Source organism: Lampetra fluviatilis, unplaced genomic scaffold (genome assembly GCF_964198595.1).
Source record: "Lampetra fluviatilis unplaced genomic scaffold, kcLamFluv1.1 SCAFFOLD_1007, whole genome shotgun sequence".
Taxonomy (NCBI): domain Eukaryota; kingdom Metazoa; phylum Chordata; class Hyperoartia; order Petromyzontiformes; family Petromyzontidae; genus Lampetra; species Lampetra fluviatilis.
In genome coordinates, this window is record NW_027621740.1 from 1 (window position 1) to 21,990 (window position 21,990).

A 21,990-nucleotide genomic window follows, 5' to 3' on the forward strand; every position below is an offset into this window, starting at 1 on the left:
CCCCATCTCCCCCCATCTCCCCCATCTCCCCCCATCTCTCCCCCATCTCCCCCATCTCCCCCATCTCCCCCCATCTCTCCCCCATCTCCCCCCATCTCCCTCCACCTCCCCCCATCTCCCCCCATCTCCCCCCATCTCTCCCCCATCTCCCCCATCTCCCCCATCTCCCCCCATCTCCCCCCATCTCCCTCCACCTCCCCCCACCTCCCCCCATCTCCCCCCATCTCCCCCCATCTCTCCCCCATCTCCCCCATCTCCCCCATCTCCCCCCATCTCTCCCCCACCTCCCTCCATCTCTCCCCCATCTCCCCCATCTCCCCCCCATCTCCCCCCATCTCTCCCCCATCTCCCCCATCTCCCCCCCCCCATCTCCCCCATCTCCCCCTATCTCCCCCATCTCCCCCCATCTCCCCCATCTCCCCCCCATCTCCCCAGACACACGTGTACCTGTGAGCACTCTAGAGGTAGTCGACCATCAATGGTGAGGAACAGGTACAGAGCTCCCCTCCCCGCGTCCTCCATGGGCGCTCCGATGGCCAAGTCTCTCCGTCCGTCCTGGTTCGTGTCCGACAGTTCGGACATCGCCCAGCCGAAGCGAGCCCCGGTCTGGTCGGACCGGCCTCGGAGGATCCCTTGTAGGTTGAACTTTGCCTGTAGGGAGGGTGGGTGGGTGGGTGAGTGGGTGAGTGGGTGGGTGGGTGGGTGAGTGGGTGAGTGGGTGGGTGGGTGGGTGAGTGAGTGGGTGGGTGGGTGGGTGAGTGGGTGGGTGAGTGGGTGAGTGGGTGGGTGAGTGGGTGGGTGGGTGGGTGGGTGGGTGGGTGAGTGGGTGAGTGGGTGGGTGAGTGGGTGGGTGGGTGGGTGAGTGGGTGGGTGGGTGGGTGGGTGAGTGGGTGGGTGGGTGGGTGGGTGAGTGGGTGGGTGGGTGGGTGGGTGAGTGGGTGGGTGGGTGAGTGGGTGGGTGGGTGGGTGAGTGGGTGGGTGGGTAGGTGAGTGGGTGGGTGGGTGGGTGAGTGGGTGAGTGGGTGGGTGGGTGAGTGGGTGGGTGAGTGGGTGGGTGGGTGAGTGGGTGGGTGAGTGGGTGGGTGGGTGAGTGGGTGGGTGGGTGGGTGAGTGAGTGAGTGAGTGGGTGGGTGGGTGAGTGGGTGAGTGGGTGGGTGGGTGGGTGGGTGAGTGGGTGGGTGGGTGAGTGGGTGGTGGGTGGGTGGGTGAGTGAGTGAGTGGGTGGGTGGGTGGGTGGGTGAGTGGGTGGGTGGGTGAGTGGGTGGGTGGGTGAGTGGGTGGGTGGGTGGGTGAGTGGGTGGGTGGGTGGGTGAGTGGGGGGGAGGGTGGGTGGGTGAGTGGGGGGGAGGGTGGGTGGGTGAGTGGGTGGGTGGGTGAGTGGGTGAGTGGGTGGGTGGGTGAGTGGGTGAGTGGGTGAGTGAGTGGGTGGGTGGGTGAGTGAGTGGGTGGGTGAGTGGGTGGGTGAGTGGGTGGGTGGGTGGGTGAGTGGGTGAGTGGGTGGGTGAGTGGGTGGGTGGGTGGGTGAGTGAGTGAGTGGGTGGGTGAGTGGGTGAGTGGGTGGGTGGGTGAGTGGGTGGGTGGGTAGGTGAGTGGGTGGGTGGGTGAGTGGGTGGGTGGGTAAGTGGGTGAGTGGGTCAGTGGGTGAGTGGGTGGGTGGGTGAGTGGGTGGGGGGGTGGGTGGGTGGGGGGGGTGGGTGAGTGGATGGGTGGGTGGGTGAGTGGGTGGGTGGGTAGGTGAGTGGGTGGGTGGGTGAGTGGGTGGGTGGGTGAGTGGGTGGGTGGGTGGGTGAGTGAGTGGGTGGGTGGGTGAGTGGGTGGGTGGGTGGGGTGAGTGGGTGGGTGGGTGGTGAGTGGGTGGGTGGGTGGGTGAGTGGGTGGGTGGGTGGGTGAGTGAGTGGGGTGGGTGGGTGGGTGAGTGGGTGAGTGGGTGGGTGAGTGGGTGGGTGGGTGGGTGAGTGGGTGAGTGGGTGAGTGAGTGGGTGGGTGGGTGGGTGGGTGAGTGGGTGGGTGGGTGAGTGGGTGGGTGGGTGGGTGAGTGAGTGAGTGGGTGGGTGGGTGGGTGGGTGAGTGGGTGGGTGAGTGAGTGAGTGGGTGGGTGAGTGGGTGGGTGGGTGGGTGGGTGAGGTGGGTGGGTGGGTGAGTGGGGTGGGTGGGTGGGTGAGTGGGTGGGTGAGTGGGTGGGTGGGTGGGTGAGTGGGTGGGTGGGTGGGTGAGTGGGTGGGTGGGTGGTGGGGTGGGTGGGTGGGTGAGTGGGTGGGTGGGTGAGTGGGTGGGTGAGTGGGTGGGTGGGTGGGTGAGTGGGTGGGTGGGTGGGTGGGTGAGTGGGTGGGTGGGTGGGTGTGAGTGGGTGGGTGGGTGGGTGAGTGGGTGGGTGGGTGGGTGGGTGAGTGAGTGGGTGGGTGAGTGAGTGAGTGAGTGGGTGGGTGAGTGGGTGGGTGGGTGGGTGAGTGGGTGGGTGGGTGGTGGGTGAGTGGGGTGGGTGGGTGAGTGGGGTGGGTGGGTGAGTGGGTGAGTGGGTGGGTGGGTAAGTGGGTCAGTGGGTGAGTGGGTGGGTGGGTGGGTGGGTGAGTGGGTGGGGGGGTGGGTGGGTGGGGGGGTGGGTGAGTGGATGGGTGGGTGAGTGAGTGGGTGGGTGGGTAGGTGAGTGGGTGGGTGGGTGAGTGGGTGGGTGAGTGGGTGGGTGGGTGGGTGGGTGAGTGAGTGGGTGGGTGAGTGAGTGGGTGAGTGGGGTGGGTGGGTGAGTGAGTGGGTGGGTGGGTCAGTGGGTGAGTGGGTGAGTGGGTGGGTGGGTGAGTGAGTGGGTGGTGAGTGGGTGGGTGGGTGAATGGGTGGGTGGGTGGGTGAGTGAGTGGGTGGGTGGGTGAGTGAGTGGGTGAGTGGGTGAGTGGGTGGGTGAGTGGGTGGGTAGTGGGTGGGTGGTTGGGTGAGTGGGTGGGTGAGTGGGTGGGGGAGTGGGTGAGTGAGTTGGTGGGTGGGTGGGTGGGTGAGTGGGTGAGTGAGTGAGTGAGTGGGTGGGTGAGTGGGTGGGTGGGTGGGTGGGTGGGTGGGTGAGTGGGTGGGTGGGTGAGTGGGTGGGTGGGTGGGTGAGTGGGTGGGTGGGTGGGTGAGTGAGTGAGTGGGTGGGTGGGTGGGTGGGTGAGTGGGTGAGTGAGTGAGTGAGTGGGGGTGGGTGAGTGGGTGGGTGGGGTGGGTGGGTGGAGTGGGTGGGGTGGGTGAGTGGGTGGGGGGGTGGGTGGGTGGGTGGGTGGGTGAGTGGGTGGGTGGGTGGGTGGTGAGTGGGTGGGTGGGTGGGGTGGGTGGTGGGTGGGTGGGTGGGTGGGTGGGTGGGTGGGTGGGTGGGTGGGTGGGTGGTGGGGGGTGGGTGGGTGGGTGGTGGTGGGTGGGTGGGTGGGGGGTGGGTGGGTGGGTGGGTGGGTGGTGAGTGGGTGGGTGGGTGGGGTGGGTGGGTGTGGGGGTGAGTGGGTGGGTGGGGGGGTGGGTGGGTGGGTGGAGTGGGTGAGTGGGTGGGTGGGTAGTGGGTAGTGGGTGGTGGGTGGGTGGGTGGGGTGAGTGGGTGGGGGGGTGGGTGGGTGGGGGGGTGGGTGAGTGGATGGGGTGGGTTAGTGAGTGGGTGGGTGGGTAGGTGGGTGGGTGGGTGGGTGGTGGGTGGGTGAGTGGGTGGGTGGGGTGGGTGGGTGTGTGAGTGGGTGGGTGGGTGAGTGGGGTGAGTGGGTGGGTGGGGTGAGTGAGTGGGTGGGTGGGTCAGTGGGTGAGTGGGTGGGTGGGTGAGTGGGTGGGTGAGTGGGTGGGTGGGTGAGTGGGGGGGGGGGTGATGGGTGGGTGGGGTGGGGTGGGTGGGGTGGGTGGTGGGTGGGGTGGGTGGGTGGGGTGGGGTGGGTGGGGGGGGTGGGTGGTGGGTGGGTGGGTGGGTGGGGGTGTGGGTGGGGTGGGTGGGTGGGTGGGTGGGTGGGTGGGGTGGGTGGGGTGAGTGGGTGGGTGGGTGGGTGTGGTGGGTGGGTGGGGGGTGGGTGGGTGGGTGGTGGTGGGTGGGTGGGTGAGTGGGTGGGTGGGTGGGTGGGGTGGGTGGTGGGTGGTGGGGTGGGTGGGTGGTGAGTGGGGTGGGTGAGTGAGTGGGTGAGTGGGTGGGTGGGTGAGTGAGTGGGTGGGTGGGTGTGGGTGGTGGGTGAGTGGGTGGGTGGGTGAGTGAGTGGGTGGGTGGTGGGTGGGTGGGTGAATGGGTGGGTGGGTGGGTGAGTGAGTGGTGGGTGGGTGAGTGAGTGGGTGGGTGAGTGAGTGGGTGAGTGGGTGAGGGGTGAGTGGTGGGTGGGTGGTGAGGGGGTGGGTGGGTGGGTCAGTGGGTGAGTGGGTGGTGGGTGGGTGGGGTGAGTGGTGGGGGGGTGAGGGTGGGTGAGTGGGTGGTGGGTGGGTGAGTGGGTGGGTTAGTGGGTGGGTGGTTGGGTGAGTGGGTGAGTGAGTGGTGGGTGGGTTAGTGGGTGGTGCGTGGGCGGCGCGTGGTGTGTGGTGTCTCTGTGTGTGTGTCTCTCTCTGTGTGTCTCTCTCTCTGTGTGTGTGTGTCTCTCTCTGTGTGTGTGTGTCCTCTGTGTGTGTGTCTCTCTCTCTGTGTGTGTCTCTCTGAGTGCGTGCGTGTGCGTGTCTCTCTGTGTGTGTGTGTGTGTCTCTCTCTGTGTGTGTCTCTCTCTCTCTGTGTGTGTGTGCATGTGTGCGTGTGCGTGGTGCATGCGTGTGTGTGCATGCGTGCGTGTGCATGCGTGTGTGTGTGCGTGTCTCTCTGTGTGTGTGTGCATGTGTGCGTGTGCATGCGTGTGTGTGCGTGTGTGTCTCTGAGTGTGTGTGCATGTGTGCGTGTGCATGCGTGGTGTGTGCGTGTGTGTCTCTGTGTGTGTGTGTGCATGTGTGCGTGTGCATGCGTGTGTGTGTGTGTGTGTCTCTGTGTGTGTGTGCATGTGTGCGTGTGCATGCGGTGTGTGTGCGTGTGTGTCTCTGTGTGTGTGTGCATGTGTGCGTGTGCATGCGTGTGTGTGCGTGTGTGTCTCTGTGTGTGTGTGCATGTGTGCGTGTGCATGCGTGTGTGTGCGTGTGTGTCTCTGTGTGTGTGTGCATGTGTGCGTGTGCATGCGTGTGTGTGTGTGTGTGTCTCTGTGTGTGTGTGCATGTGTGCGTGTGCATGCGTGTGTGTGCGTGTGTGTCTCTGTGTGTGTGTGCATGTGTGCGTGTGCATGCGTGTGTGTGCGTGTGTGTCTCTGTGTGTGTGTGCATGTGTGCGTGTGCATGCGTGTGTGTGCGTGTGTGTCTGTGTGTGTGTGCGTGTGTGTCTCTGTGTGTGTGTGTGTCTCTCTCATCTGTGTGTGTCTCTCTGCGTGCGTGCGTGTGCGTGTCTCTCTGTGTGTGTGTGCGTGTGTGTGTCTCTCTCTGTGTGTCTCTCTCTCTGTGTGTGTGCATGTGTGCGTGTGCATGCGTGTGTGTGCGTGTCTCTCTCTCTGTGTGTGTGTGCGTGTGTGTGTGTGTCTCTCTCTGTGTGTCTCTCTGTGTGTGTGCGTGTGCATGCATGCGTGCGTGTGCATGCGTGTGTGTGCGTGTCTCTCTGTGTGTGTGTGTGTGTCTCTCTCTGTGTGTGTGTGTGCATGTGTGCGTGTCTCTCTGTGTGTGTGTGTCTCTCTCTCTGTGTGTGTGTGCATGTGTGCGTGTGTATGCGTGTGTGTGCGTGTCTCTCTCTCTGCGTGTGTGTGCGTGTCTCTCTCTCTGTGTGTGTGTGCGTGTGTGCGTGTGCATGCGCGTGTGTGTGTGTGTCTCTCTCTCTGTGTGCATGCATGTGCATGCATGTGTGTGTGCGTGTGTGTCTCTCTCTGTGTGTGTGTGTGTGCGTGTGTGCATGCATGCACGCGTGTGTGTGTGCGTGTCACCGTGGAGCGCTCGAGGCGGTAGAGGTGCACGCGCCCCTCCTCCCACTCGTCGTGGTAGAGCGGCGACGCCACCAGGAGGACGTCCGTGACCCCGTCGCCATCCTCATCGACCGCGCACAGCTCCGAGCCAAAGTACGCGCCGATCTGGGCAAGTTGCATGTATTAGTATTGTTAGGTTTTTTCGATGAAGCCACGTGGGAATTTTTGTTTAAATTGATGATGTAAAAATAAAATAAAAATTACGACGTGTCGGTTTTTAATTGCATTTTTTAGTTAACTTTTATTATTTTAAGGATTCAAATTCTTAGGTTGTTTCGATGAAGCCACGTGGGAATTTTTGTTAAAATTGATAGAGGAAAAATAAAATAAAAATCACGACGTGTCGGTTTTTAATTGCATTTTTTAGTTAACTTTTATTATTTTAAGGATTCAAATTCTTAGGTTTTTTCGATGAAGCCACGTGGGAATTTTTGTTAAAATTGATAGAGTAAAAATAAAATAAAAATTACGACGTGTCGGTTTTTAATTGCATTTTTTATTTAACTTTTATTATTTTAAGGATTCAAATTCTTAGGTTTTTTCGATGAAGCCACGTGGGAATTTTTGTTTAAATTGATGATGTAAAAATAAAATAAAAATTCCGACGTGTCGGTTTTTAATTGCATTTTTTTGTTAACTTTTATTATTTTAAGGATTCAAATTCTTAGGTTTTTTCGATGAAGCCACGTGGGAATTTTTTTTAAATTGATAAAGTAAAAATAAAATAAAAATCACGACGTGTCGGTTTTTAATTGCATTTTTTAGTTAACTTTTATTATTTTAAGGATTCAAATTCTTAGGTTGTTTCGGTGAAGCCACGTGGGAATTTTTGTTTAAATTGATAAAGTAAAAATAAAATAAAAATCACGACGTGTCGGTTTTTAATTGCATTTTTTAGTTAACTTTTATTATTTTAAGGATTCAAATTCTTAGGTTGTTTCGGTGAAGCCACGTGGGAATTTTTGTTTAAATTGATAGAGTAAAAATAAAATAAAAATCACGACGTGTCGGTTTTTAATTGCATTTTTTAGTTAACTTTTATTATTTTAAGGATTCAAATTCTTAGGTTTTTTCGATGAAGCCACGTGGGAATTTTTGTTAAAATTGATGATGTAAAAATAAAATAAAAATTCCGACGTGTCGGTTTTTAATTGCATTTTTTAGTTAACTTTTATTATTTTAAGGATTCAAATTCTTAGGTTTTTTCGGTGAAGCCACGTGGGAATTTTTGTTAAAATTGATGATGTAAAAATAAAATAAAAATTCCGACGTGTCGGTTTTTAATTGCATTTTTTAGTTAACTTTTATTATTTTAAGGATTCAAATTCTTAGGTTTTTTCGGTGAAGCCACGTGGGAATTTTTGTTAAAATTGATGATGTAAAAATAAAATAAAAATTCCGACGTGTCGGTTTTTAATTGCATTTTTTAGTTAACTTTTATTATTTTAAGGATTCAAATTCTTAGGTTGTTTCGGTGAAGCCACGTGGGAATTTTTGTTAAAATTGATAGAGTAAAAATAAAATAAAAATTACGACGTGTCGGTTTTTAATTGCATTTTTTAGTTAACTTTTATTATTTTAAGGATTCAAATTCTTAGGTTGTTTCGGTGAAGCCACGTGGGAATTTTTGTTTAAATTGATAATGTAAAAATAAAATAAAAATTCCGACGTGTCGGTTTTTAATTGCATTTTTTTTGTTAACTTTTATTATTTTAAGGATTCAAATTCTTAGGTTGTTTCGATGAAGCCACGTGGGAATTTTTGTTAAAATTGATGATGTAAAAATAAAATAAAAATCACGACGTGTCGGTTTTTAATTGCATTTTTTATTTAACTTTTACTATTTTAAGGATTCAAATTCTTAAGTTTTTTCGGTAAAGTCACCATGTAGGTAAAAAAAAATAAATTAATAAAAGTTTAATAAAATAAAAATCACGACGTGTCGGTTTTTAATTTTATTTTTAATTTTACTTTGATTATTTTAAGGATTCATATTCTGAGGTGTTTTCGGTAAAGTCACGTGGGAAATTTTTTTAAAATTAATAAAAATAAAAATAAAATAAAAATTACGACGTGTCGGTTTTTAATTTTATTTTTATTTAACTTTTACTATTTTAAGGATTCAAATTCTTAGGTTCTTTTTCGGTAAAGTCACGTAAGTAAAAATTGTTTAAATATTCTAAGGTTTTTTCGGTAAAGTCACCATGTAGGTAAAAAAATTAAGTTAATCAAATAAAATTAAAATAAAAATCAAGACGTGTCGGTTTTTATTTTATTTTTATTTTACTTTTACTATTTTAAGGATTCAAATTCTTAGGTGCCGATCTGGGCACACACCGGGACCCAAGTTCAAGTTTCATGTTTCATGTAACAAGTAAAGCCTTGGATTGCGAGTAACTTGATCTGCGAGTGTTTTGCAAGACGAGAAAATGATCCTGGTAGGAACGAAGTGAACCTGCCTACAATACATTATATCGTCCGTCCGTCCGTCCGTCCGTCCGTGTAGCATCATCGCCCCCTACTGCAAACACTTGGCAGGACCCTACAAAAACCTTTAGACTCAGTGAGGCTTGCCTGGCTAAACAAGTGTAACATTCCCTTATAATTCCCTAAGATAGTTTTTAATTAAAACATTTAAATTAAAAATTAACTCACAGCGCCCTAAAGCCTACAGCTAGGCCTAAAGCCTCGAACTACGCCTCAAACTCTCCCTTCGTATCGTACCCCCGCGTGTGTGCAAGGGAGTTAATGTTTAACAATGTTACATTCCCTGATGTTTTTAAATAGAAACATTAACATTGAAAGCTTTTACATAAATAATTAAAACATTTAAATTAAAAATTAACTCACAGCGCCCTAAAGCCTACAGCTAGGCCTACAGCCTAGAACTAGGCCTCACACTCTCCCTTCGTATCGTCCGATTCGGTGTAGCATCATCGCCCCCTTACTGCAAACACTTGGCAGGACCCTACAAAAACCTTTACACTCAGTGAGGCTTTCCTGGCTAAACAAGTGTAATAATACATTATGTTTATATTATTTGGTTGTTCGTTCCTACCAGCCCACCCCGCAGGGACCTGTTTAAAATAAATATTAATTTGATAAACGCGCGAGGTCTTGCAATACGAGCAGTGCGTACTGCACGCTTTGTCTGACGAACGTCACGTGATCACAACTGATATACGAGTGCTTTGATATACGAGTGCTTTGATATACGAGTCCTTTGATATACGAGTGCTTTGATACACGAGTGCTTTGATATACGAGTGCTTTGATATACGAGTGCTTTGATATACGGGTGCTTTGATATACGAGTGCTTTGATATACGAGTGCTTTGATATACGAGTGCTTTGATATACGAGTGCTTTGATACACGAGTGCTTTGATATACGAGTGCTTTGATATACGAGTGCTTTGATGTACGAGTGGTTTGATACACGAGTGCTTTGATACACGAGTGCTTTGATATACGAGTGCTTTGATATACGAGTGCTTTGATACACGAGTGCTTTGATATACGAGTGCTTTGATATACGAGTGCTTTGATATACGAGTGCTTTGATACACGAGTGCTTTGATATACGAGTGCTTTGATATACGAGTGCTTTGATATACGAGTCCTTTGATATACGAGTGCTTTGATATACGAGTGCTTTGATATACGAGTGCTTTGATATACGAGTGCTTTGATATACGAGTGCTTTGATATACGGGTGCTTTGATATACGAGTGCTTTGATATACGAGTGCTTTGGATTACAAACACGTTTCCGGAACGAATTATGCTCTCAATCCGAGGTTTTACTGTATTAGGTGTAGCCCTGTGAGCCATTCTGCTCTTGAATCGGGTGCAAACGCAACAAACAAAAAACAAAAACGTGAACAAAAAACCATCTTAAAGTGACTGTGTGTGACTGATTGCAAACAGAAAATCCTAGAAAAGACGGCAAAATATTACAGAAAAAATCACCGTTACACACCAACGCTGTGTGCAAACATCCCAGTGGGATGCAAGTCAAACAACAACAACAACAACCACAAGACAACTTAGATTAAGGCCATTAGTCTAACTCCGTACTACAACAACACAAACATGGCCAAACCAAAACACTTTTCGAAAATCACCAAAATAAAGCCATGAAAGTCAAACAACAACAACAACGACGGTTTTTAATTGCATTTTTTAGTTAACTTTTATTATTTTAAGGATTCAAATTCTTAGGTTTTTTCGATGAAGCCACGTGGGAATTTTTTTAAAATTAATAAAGTAAAAATAAAATAAAAATTCCGACGTGTCGGTTTTTAATTGCATTTTTTATTTAACTTTTATTATTTTAATGATTCAAATTCTTAGGTTTTTTCGGTAAAGTCACGTGGGAATTTTTGTTTAAATTAATAAAGTAAAAATAAAATAAAAATCACGACGTGTCGGTTTTTAATTGCATTTTTTAGTTAACTTTTATTATTTTAATGATTCAAATTCTTAGGTTTTTTCGATGAAGCCACGTGGGAATTTTTGCTTAAATTGATAGAGTAAAAATCAAATAAAAATTACGACGTGTCGGTTTTTAATTGCATTTTTTATTTAACTTTTACTATTTTAAGGATTCAAATTCTTAAGTTTTTTCGGTAAAGTCACCATGTAGGTAAAAAAAAATAAATTAATAAAAGTTTCATAAAATAAAAATCACGACGTGTCGGTTTTTAATTTTATTTTTAATTTTACTTTGATTATTTTAAGGATTCATATTCTGAGGTGTTTTCGGTAAAGTCACGTGGGAAATTTTTTTTAAATTAATAAAAATAAAAATAAAAATAAAATAAAAATCACGACGTGTCTGTTTTAAATTTTATTTAACTTTTACTATTTTAAGGATTCAAATTCTTAGGTTTTTTCGGTAAAGCCACGTGGGAATTTTTTTTAAATTAATAAAATAAAAATAAAATAAAAATCACGACGTGTCTGTTTTTAAATTTAATTTAATTTTACTTTTACTATTTTAAGGATTCAAATTCTTAGGTGCCGATCTGGCCACACACCGGGACCCAAGTTCAAGTTTCATGTTTCATGTAACAAGTAAAGCCTTGGATTGCGAGTAACTTGATCTGCGAGTGTTTTGCAAGACGAGAAAATGATCCTGGTAGGAACGAAGTGAACCTGCCTACAATACATTATATCGTCCGTCCGTCCGTCCGTCCGTCCGTGTAGCATCATCGCCCCCTACTGCAAACACTTGGCAGGACCCTACAAAAACCTTTAGACTCAGTGAGGCTTGCCTGGCTAAACAAGTGTAACATTCCCTTATAATTCCCTGAGGTAGCTTTTAATTAAAACATTTTTCCTGGCTAAACAAGTGTAACATTCCCTTATAATTCCCTGACGTAGCTTTTAATTAAAACATTTTTCCTGGCTAAACAAGTGTAACATTCCCTTATAATTCCCTAAGGTAGCTTTTAATTAAAACATTTTTCCTGGCTAAACAAGTGTAACATTCCCTTATAATTCCCTAAGGTAGCTTTTCATCAAAACATTTTTCCTGGCTAAACAAGTGTAACATTCCCTTATAATTCCCTGAGATAGTTTTTAATTAAAACATTTAAATTAAAAATTAACTCACAGCGCCCTAAAGCCTACAGCTAGGCCTAAAGCCTCGAACTACGCCTCAAACTCTCCCTTCGTATCGTACCCCCGCGTGTGTGCAAGGGAGTTAATGTTTAACAATGTTACATTCCCTGATGTTTTTAAATTGAAACATTTACATTGAATGCTTTTACATAAATAATTAAAACATTTAAATTAAAAATTAACTCACAGCGGCCTAAAGCCTACAGCTAGGCCTACAGCCTAGAACTAGGCCTCACACTCTCCCTTCGTATCGTCCGATTCGGTGTAGCATCATCGCCCCCTTACTGCAAACACTTGGCAGGACCCTACAAAAACCTTTACACTCAGTGAGGCTTTCCTGGCTAAACAAGTGTAATAATACATTATGTTTATATTATTTGGTTGTTCGTTCCTACCAGCCCACCCCGCAGGGACCTGTTTAAAATAAATATTAATTTGATAAACGCGCGAGGTCTTGCAATACGAGCAGTGCGTACTGCACGCTTTGTCTGCCGAACGTCACGTGATCACAACTGATATACGAGTGCTTTGATATACGAGTGCTTTGATACACGAGTGCTTTGATATACGAGTGCTTTGATATACGAGTGCTTTGATATACGAGTGCTTTGATATACGAGTCATTTGATATACGGGTGCTTTGATATACGAGTGCTTTGATATACGAGTGCTTTGATATACGAGTCATTTGATATACGGGTGCTTTGATATACGAGTGCTTTGATATACGAGTCATTTGATATACGGGTGCTTTGATATACGGGTGCTTTGATACACGAGTGCTTTGATATACGAGTGCTTTGATATACGAGTGCTTTGATATACGAGTGCTTTGATACACGAGTGCTTTGATATACGAGTGCTTTGATCTACGAGTGCTTTGATATACGAGTGCTTTGATACACGAGTGCTTTGATATACGAGTGCTTTGATATACGAGTGCTTTGATATACGAGTGCTTTGATATACGAGTGCTTTGATATACGAGTGCTTTGATATACGAGTGCTTTGATATACGACTGCTTTGATATACGAGTGCTTTGATATACGAGTGCTTTGATATGCGAGTGCTTTGATATACGAGTGCTTTGATATACGAGTGCTTTGATATACGAGTGCTTTGATACACGAGTGCTTTGATATACGAGAGCTTTGATATACGAGTGCTTTGATATACGAGTGCTTTGATATACGAGTGCTTTGATATACGAGTGCTTTGATATACGAGTGCTTTGATATACGAGTGCTTTGATATACGGGTGCTTTGATATACGGGTGCTTTGATACACGAGTGCTTTGATATACGAGTGCTTTGATACACGAGTGCTTTGATATACGAGTGCTTTGATATACGAGTGCTTTGATATACGGGTGCTTTGATACACGAGTGCTTTGATATACGAGTGCTTTGATATACGAGTGCTTTGATATACGAGTGCTTTGATATACGAGTGCTTTGATATACGAGTGCTTTGATACACGAGTGCTTTGATATACGAGTGCTTTGATATACGAGTGCTTTGATATACGGGTGCTTTGATATACGAGTGCTTTGATATACGAGTGCTTTGATATACGAGTGCTTTGATACACGAGTGCTTTGATATACGAGTGCTTTGATATACGAGTGCTTTGATATACGAGTGCTTTGATATACGAGTGCTTTGATATACGAGTGCTTTGATATACGAGTGCTTTGATATACGAGTGCTTTGATACACGAGTGCTTTGATATACGAGTGCTTTGATATACGAGTGCTTTGATATACGGGTGCTTTGATATACGAGTGCTTTGATATACGAGTGCTTTGATATACGAGTGCTTTGATACACGAGTGCTTTGATATACGAGTGCTTTGATATACGAGTGCTTTGATACACGAGTGCTTTGATATACGAGTGCTTTGATATACGAGTGCTTTGATATACGAGTGATTTGATATACGAGTGCTTTGATACACGAGTGCTTTGATATACGAGTGCTTTGATATACGAGTGCTTTGATACACGAGTGCTTTGATACACGAGTGCTTTGATATACGAGTGCTTTGATATACGAGTGCTTTGATACACGAGTGCTTTGATATACGAGTGCTTTGATATACGAGTGCTTTGATACACGAGTGCTTTGATATACGAGTGCTTTGATACACGAGTGCTTTGATACACGAGTGCTTTGATATACGAGTGCTTTGATACACGAGTGCTTTGATACACGAGTGCTTTGATATACGAGTGCTTTGATATACGAGTGCTTTGATATACGAGTGCTTTGATATACGAGTGCTTTGATACACGAGTGCTTTGATATACGAGTGCTTTGATACACGAGTGCTTTGATATACGAGTGCTTTGATATGCGAGTGCTTTGATATACGAGTGCTTTGATACACGAGTGCTTTGATATACGAGTGCTTTGATACACGAGTGCTTTGATATACGAGTGCTTTGATATACGAGTGCTTTGATATACGAGTCCTTTGATATACGAGTGCTTTGATATACGAGTGCTTTGATATGCGAGTGCTTTGATATACGAGTGCTTTGATACACGAGTGCTTTGATATACGAGTGCTTTGATACACGAGTGCTTTGATACACGAGTGCTTTGATATACGAGTGCTTTGATATGCGAGTGCTTTGATATACGAGTGCTTTGATACACGAGTGCTTTGATATACGAGTGCTTTGATACACGAGTGCTTTGATATACGAGTGCTTTGATATACGAGTGCTTTGATACACGAGTGCTTTGATACACGAGTGCTTTGATATACGAGTGCTTTGATATACGAGTGCTTTGATATATGAGTGCTTTGATATACGAGTGCTTTGATATACGAGTGCTTTGATATACGAGTGCTTTGATATACGAGTGCTTTGATACACGAGTGCTTTGATATACGAGTGCTTTGATACACGAGTGCTTTGATCTACGAGTGCTTTGATATACGAGTGCTTTGATATACGAGTGCTTTGATACACGAGTGCTTTGATCTACGAGTGCTTTGATATACGAGTGCTTTGATACACGAGTGCTTTGATACACGAGTGCTTTGATCTACGAGTGTTTTGATATACGAGTGCTTTGATATACGGGTGCTTTGATACACGAGTGCTTTGATCTACGAGTGTTTTGATATACGAGTGCTTTGATACACGAGTGCTTTGATCTACGAGTGTTTTGATATACGAGTGCTTTGATATACGAGTGCTTTGATATACGAGTGCTTTGATACACGAGTGCTTTGATCTACGAGTGTTTTGATATACGAGTGCTTTGATATACGAGTGCTTTGATATACGAGTGCTTTGATACACGAGTGCTTTGATCTACGAGTGTTTTGATATACGAGTGCTTTGATATACGGGTGCTTTGATACACGAGTGCTTTGATACACGAGTGCTTTGATATACGAGTGCTTTGATATACGAGTGCTTTGATATACGAGTGCTTTGATACACGAGTGCTTTGATATACGAGTGCTTTGATATACGAGTGCTTTGATATACGAGTGCTTTGATATACGAGTGCTTTGATATACGAGTGCTTTGATATACGAGTGCTTTGATATACGAGTGCTTTGATATACGAGTGCTTTGATATACGAGTGCTTTGATATACGGGTGCTTTGATATACGAGTGCTTTGATATACGAGTGCTTTGATATACGGGTGCTTTGATATACGAGTGCTTTGATATACGGGTGCTTTGATATACGAGTGCTTTGATATACGAGTGCTTTGATATACGAGTGCTTTGATATACGAGTGCTTTGATACACGAGTGCTTTGATATACGAGTGCTTTGATATGCGAGTGCTTTGATATACGAGTGCTTTGATATACGAGTGCTTTGATATACGAGTGCTTTGATACACGAGTGCTTTGATACACGAGTGCTTTGATATACGAGTGCTTTGATATACGAGTGCTTTGATATACGAGTGCTTTGATATACGAGTGCTTTGATATACGAGTGCTTTGATATACGAGTGCTTTGATACACGAGTGCTTTGATATACGAGAGCTTTGATATACGAGTGCTTTGATATACGAGTGCTTTGATATACGAGTGCTTTGATATGCGAGTGCTTTGATACACGAGTGCTTTGATATACGAGTGCTTTGATATACGAGTGCTTTGATATACGAGTGCTTTGATACACGAGTGCTTTGATATACGAGTGCTTTGATATACGAGTGCTTTGATATACGAGTGCTTTGATATGCGAGTGCTTTGATATACGAGTGCTTTGATATACGAGTGCTTTGATATACGAGTGCTTTGATATACGGGTGCTTTGATATACGAGTGCTTTGATATACGAGTGCTTTGATATACGAGTGCTTTGATACACGAGTGCTTTGATATACGAGTGCTTTGATATACGAGTGCTTTGATATACGGGTGCTTTGATATACGAGTGCTTTGATATACGGGTGCTTTGATATACGAGTGCTTTGATATACGAGTGCTTTGATATACGAGTGCTTTGATATACGAGTGCTTTGATATACGAGTGCTTTGATATACGAGTGCTTTGATATACGAGTGCTTTGATATACGAGTGCTTTGATATACGGGTGCTTTGATATACGAGTGCTTTGATTTACGAGTGCTTTGATACACGAGTGCTTTGATATACGAGTGCTTTGATATACGAGTGCTTTGATATACGAGTGCTTTGATATACGGGTGCTTTGATACACGAGTGCTTTGATATACGAGTGCTTTGATATACGAGTGCTTTGATATACGAGTGCTTTGATATACGAGTGCTTTGATACACGAGTGCTTTGATATACGAGTGCTTTGATATACGAGTGCTTTGATATACGAGTGCTTTGATACACGAGTGCTTTGATATACGAGTGCTTTGATACACGAGTGCTTTGATATACGAGTGCTTTGATACACGAGTGCTTTGATATACGAGTGCTTTGATATGCGAGTGCTTTGATACACGAGTGCTTTGATACACGAGTGCTTTGATACACGAGTGCTTTGATATACGAGTGCTTTGATATACGAGTGCTTTGATGTACGAGTGCTTTGATATACGAGTGCTTTGATACACGAGTGCTTTGATGTACGAGTGCTTTGATGTACGAGTGCTTTGATATACGAGTGCTTTGATATACGAGTGCTTTGATATACGAGTGCTTTGATATACGAGAGCTTTGATATACGAGAGCTTTGATATACGAGTGCTTTGATATACGAGTGCTTTGATATACGAGTGCTTTGATATACGAGTGCTTTGATATACGAGTGCTTTGATATACGAGTGCTTTGATATACGAGTGCTTTGATATACGAGTGCTTTGATACACGAGTGCTTTGATACACGAGTGCTTTGATATACGAGTGCTTTGATATACGAGTGCTTTGATATACGAGTGCTTTGATATACGGGTGCTTTGATATACGAGTGCTTTGATATACGAGTGCTTTGATATACGAGTGCTTTGATATACGAGTGCTTTGATATACGAGTGCTTTGATATACGAGTGATTTGATATACGAGTGCTTTGATATACGAGTGCTTTGATATACGAGTGCTTTGATATACGAGTGCTTTGATATACGAGTGCTTTGATATACGAGTGCTTTGATATACGAGTGCTTTGATATACGAGTGCTTTGATATACGAGTGATTTGATATACGAGTGCTTTGATCTACGAGTGCTTTGATATACGAGTGCTTTGATATACGAGTGCTTTGATACACGAGTGCTTTGATACACGAGTGCTTTGATATACGAGTGCTTTGATATACGAGTGCTTTGATATACGAGTGCTTTGATATACGAGTGCTTTGATATACGAGTGCTTTGATATACGAGTGCTTTGATATACGAGTGCTTTGATATACGGGTGCTTTGATATACGAGTGCTTTGATATACGAGTGCTTTGGATTACAAAACACGTTTCCGGAACGGATTATGCTCTCAATCCGAGGTTTTACTGTATTAGGTGTAGCCCTGTGAGCCATTCGGCTCTTGAATCGGGTGCAACCGCAACAAACAAAAACCAAAAACACGAACAAAAAACCATCTTAAAGTGACTGTGTGTGACTGATTGCAAACAGAAAATCCTAGAAAAGACGGCAAAATATTACAGAAAAAATCACCGTTACACACCAACGCTGTGTGCAAACATCCCAGTGGGATGCAAGTCAAACAACAACAACAACAACCACAAGACAACTTAGATTAAGGCCATTAGTCTAACTCCGTACTACAACAACACAAACGTGGCCAAACCAAAACACTTTTCGAAAATCACCAAAATAAAGCCATGAAAGTCAAACAACAACAACAACGACCACAAGACAACTTAGATTAAGGCCATTAGTCTAACTCTGTACTACAACACAAACATGGTTATACCAATACACTTTTCGAAAATCACCAAAATAAAGCCATAAAAGTCAAACAAACAACAACAACAACCACAAGACAACTTAGATTAAGGCCATTAGTCTAACTCCGTACTACAACAACACAAACATGGCTATAGCATCTTCTTGGTTCTTCCGGTAAAGTCGTCACGTAGAAGGGAAGTAATAAAATAATAAAAATAAAACAGAATAAAATAATTCTCACGACGTTTCGGCCACAACGCAAGCAGCCGTCCTCAGGTGAAGAATGAAACACCACCAAGTTTGGAGCGTATATTTAAGCTGGGTTGGAGGTGGGAGAAGAGCGCCTTGTCAAAATGCTTGCGTTGTGGCCGAAACGTCGTGAGAATTATTTCATTATGTTTTATTATTTTATTATTTTATTATCTCCCTTCTACGCGACTTTCCCGAAAGAACCTTGAAGATGAATCCCTGCAGTCACGAAAGCTTTAAATGGCTAAACCAAAAAACTTGTCGAAAATCACCAAAATAAAGCCATGAAAGTCAAACAAACAACAACAACAACCACAAGACAACTTAGATTAAGGCCATTAGTCTAACTCTGTACTACAACAACACAAACATGGCCAAACCAAAACACTTTTCGAAAATCACCAAAATAAAGCCATGAAAGCAATGAAACAGTGCAGGTCACAGGAACTGTGACGGAATTTTCACAATAACGCGCCTCCGTTACCGGAACTAACCCGGCTCCAATGGAATGGTCTAATCTCTGAAATCTAGCACGGTAAGTCCACCCGTTCATTCAGTCGTCAGTCCGTCGTGGGGTCAACTCGGGCATCTTTAGGCCCACAAAGTCGAGCCACAACCCATTCTGACCGGGGTAAAGAGTAGACCTGGGCTACCAAATATGAGATACGTGGATGGTCTAATCTCTGAAATATTCCACAATAAGTCCACCAATCCCTGCGTGCCTCCGTCACCAGAACTCGCCCGGGTCCAATGGAATGGTCAGTTTGTGCGTTCGCCCATCACGGGACTAACTCGGGCATCTTTAGGTTCACAGAGGCGAGCCACATCTCATTCTGACCGGGGTAAAGAGTAGACATGGGATACCCAATATGAGATACGTGGATGGTCTAATCTCTGAAATATTCCACGATAAGTCCACCAATTCCAACTCGGGTCCAATCTAATGGTCTAATCTCTGAAATCTAACACGGTAAGTCCACCCGTTCATTCAGTCGTCAGTCCGTCGTGGGGTCAACTCGGGCATCTTTAGCCCCACAGAGTCGAGCCACATCTCATTCTGACCGGGGTAAATAGCAGACCTGTCCTACCCAATATGAGATATGTGGATGGTCTAATCTCTGAAATATACCACGATAAGTTCACCCGTCTGTTTGTGTATCCGTACGTCAGTATGTGCGTTCGACCATCACGAGGCTAACTCGGGCATCTTTAGGCCCACAGAGTCGAGCCACATCTCATTCTGACCGGCACAAATAGTAGACCTGGGCTGTCAAATATGAGATATGTGGATGGTCTAATTTCTGAAGTATACCACGATAAGTCCACCCATCCATTCAGTCGTCAGTCCGTCGTGGGAGAAACTCGGGCGTCTTTAGCCCCACAGAGTCGAGCCACATCTCATTCTGACCAACTACCGAATCGTCATCTCCTCCTCCTCCTCGTCCATCTTCTCCTCGTCCACCTCCTCCATCATCATCACTACCACCACCACCACCACAACCACCACCACCACCGCCACAATGACCATCGTCGGCTTCCACCAGAATGCACAGCCAGATTGTTCGGTCGTGGGGTGGAGGTGTATGAGCAGCAGGAGGTGTACGAGTAGTAGTAGTGGCAGGTGTAGTAGTAGTAGTAGGTGTAGTAGTAGTAGTGTAGTAGCAGTAGCAGTAGTATTAGTAGTGACCTGGTCTCCCGCTAGCTGCTGGTGCAAGGGGATTGGGTGTAGGTGTAGGTGTAGGTGGTGTAGTAGCAGTAGTAGCAGTAGTAGTGTAGTAGTAGTAGCAGTAGTAGTAGTGGTAGTTGTAGTAGTAGTAGTAGCAGTAGTAGTAGTTGTAGTAGTAGTAGTTGTAGCAGCAGTAGTAGTAGTAGTTGTAGTAGTAGTAGTAGTTGTAGTAGCAGCAGTAGTAGTAGTAGCAGTAGTAGTGTAGTAGCAGTAGTAGTGTAGTAGTAGTAGTAGCAGTAGTAGTGTAGTAGCAGTAGTAGTGTAGTAGCAGTAGTAGTAGCAGTAGTAGTAGTAGCAGTAGTAGGTGTAGTAGTAGTAGTAGTAGCAGTAGTAGTAGTTGTAGTAGTAGTAGTGTAGTAGCAGTAGGTGGAGGTGGTGTAGGTGGTGTATTAGCAGTAGTAGTGTAGTAGTAGTAGTAGCAGTAGTAGTGTAGTAGCAGTAGTAGTGTAGTAGCAGTAGTAGTGTAGCAGTAGTAGGTGGAGGTGGTGTAGGTGGTGTAGTAGCAGTAGTAGTGTAGTAGTAGTGACCTGGTCTCCCGCGAGCTGCTGGTACAAGGGGATTGGAGCCTCCTGTCCTCCGGCTTTGAGCGTCTCCGCCATCATCAGCAGCACCTGGCCACGATGTTCGTGACGTGGAGCTCCCACGGCATACAGAGCCGTGCTGATGTCCACCATCACCACCGTGACCGCATAGCCTGTGTCAACATCATCAACATCAACATCATCATCAACATCATCAACATCATCAGCAGCACCTGGCCACGGTGTCCGTGACGTGGAGCTCCCACGGCATACAGAGCCGTGGTGATGTCCACCATCACCACCATCACCGCATAGCCTGTGTCAACATCATCAACATCATCATCAACATCATCATCAACATCATCAACATCATCAGCAGCACCTGGCCACGATGTTCGTGACGTGGAGCTCCCACGGCATACAGAGCCGTGCTGATGTCCACCATCACCACCGTGACCGCATAGCCTGTGTCAACATCATCAACATCAACATCATCATCAACATCATCAACATCATCAGCAGCACCTGGCCACGGTGTCCGTGACGTGGAGCTCCCACGGCATACAGAGCCGTGGTGATGTCCACCATCACCACCATCACCGCATAGCCTGTGTCAACATCATCAACATCATCATCAACATCATCATCAACATCATCAACATCATCAGCAGCACCTGGCCACGATGTTCGTGACGTGGAGCTCCCACGGCATACAGAGCCGTGCTGATGTCCACCATCACCACCGTGACCGCATAGCCTGTGTCAACATCATCAACATCAACATCATCATCAACATCATCAACATCATCAGCAGCACCTGGCCACGGTGTCCGTGACGTGGAGCTCCCACGGCATACAGAGCCGTGGTGATGTCCACCATCACCACCATCACCGCATAGCCTGTGTCAACATCATCAACATCATCATCAACATCATCATCAACATCATCAACATCATCAGCAGCACCTGGCCACGATGTTCGTGACGTGGAGCTCCCACGGCATACAGAGCCGTGCTGATGTCCACCATCACCACCGTGACCGCATAGCCTGTGTCAACATCATCAACATCAACATCATCATCAACATCATCAACATCATCAGCAGCACCTGGCCACGGTGTCCGTGACGTGGAGCTCCCACGGCATACAGAGCCGTGGTGATGTCCACCATCACCACCATCACCGCATAGCCTGTGTCAACATCATCATCAACATCATCATCAACATCATCAACATCATCAGCAGCACCTGGCCACGGTGTCCGTGACGTGGAGCTCCCACGGCATACAGAGCCGTGGTGATGTCCACCATCACCACCATCACCGCATAGCCTGTGTCAACATCATCAACATCATCATCAACATCATCATCAACATCATCAACATCATCAGCAGCACCTGGCCACGGTGTCCGTGACGTGGAGCTCCCACGGCATACAGAGCCGTGGTGATGTCCACCATCACCACCATCACCGCATAGCCTGTGTCAACATCATCAACATCAACATCATCACCAACAACATCATCATCAACATCAACATCACCACCGTCACCA

The 21,990-nt window shown here is 46.2% G+C and overlaps 1 protein-coding gene across 1 annotated transcript; it reads right to left on the minus strand.

Moving 5' to 3' along the window:
* Positions 1–447: 447 nt before the first annotated feature.
* Positions 448–20,588, minus strand: LOC144955636 (integrin alpha-E-like; the record flags this gene model as incomplete). The annotated part of the gene is made up of 3 exons (XM_078885807.1): positions 20,442–20,588; positions 5,901–6,044; positions 448–651 (listed from the first exon to the last, which is right to left on the minus strand). Coding segments are annotated over exons 1-3 (495 nt in total), but the record flags the coding sequence as incomplete, so codon positions are not given.
* Between the last annotated feature and the right edge of the window lie 1,402 nt (positions 20,589–21,990).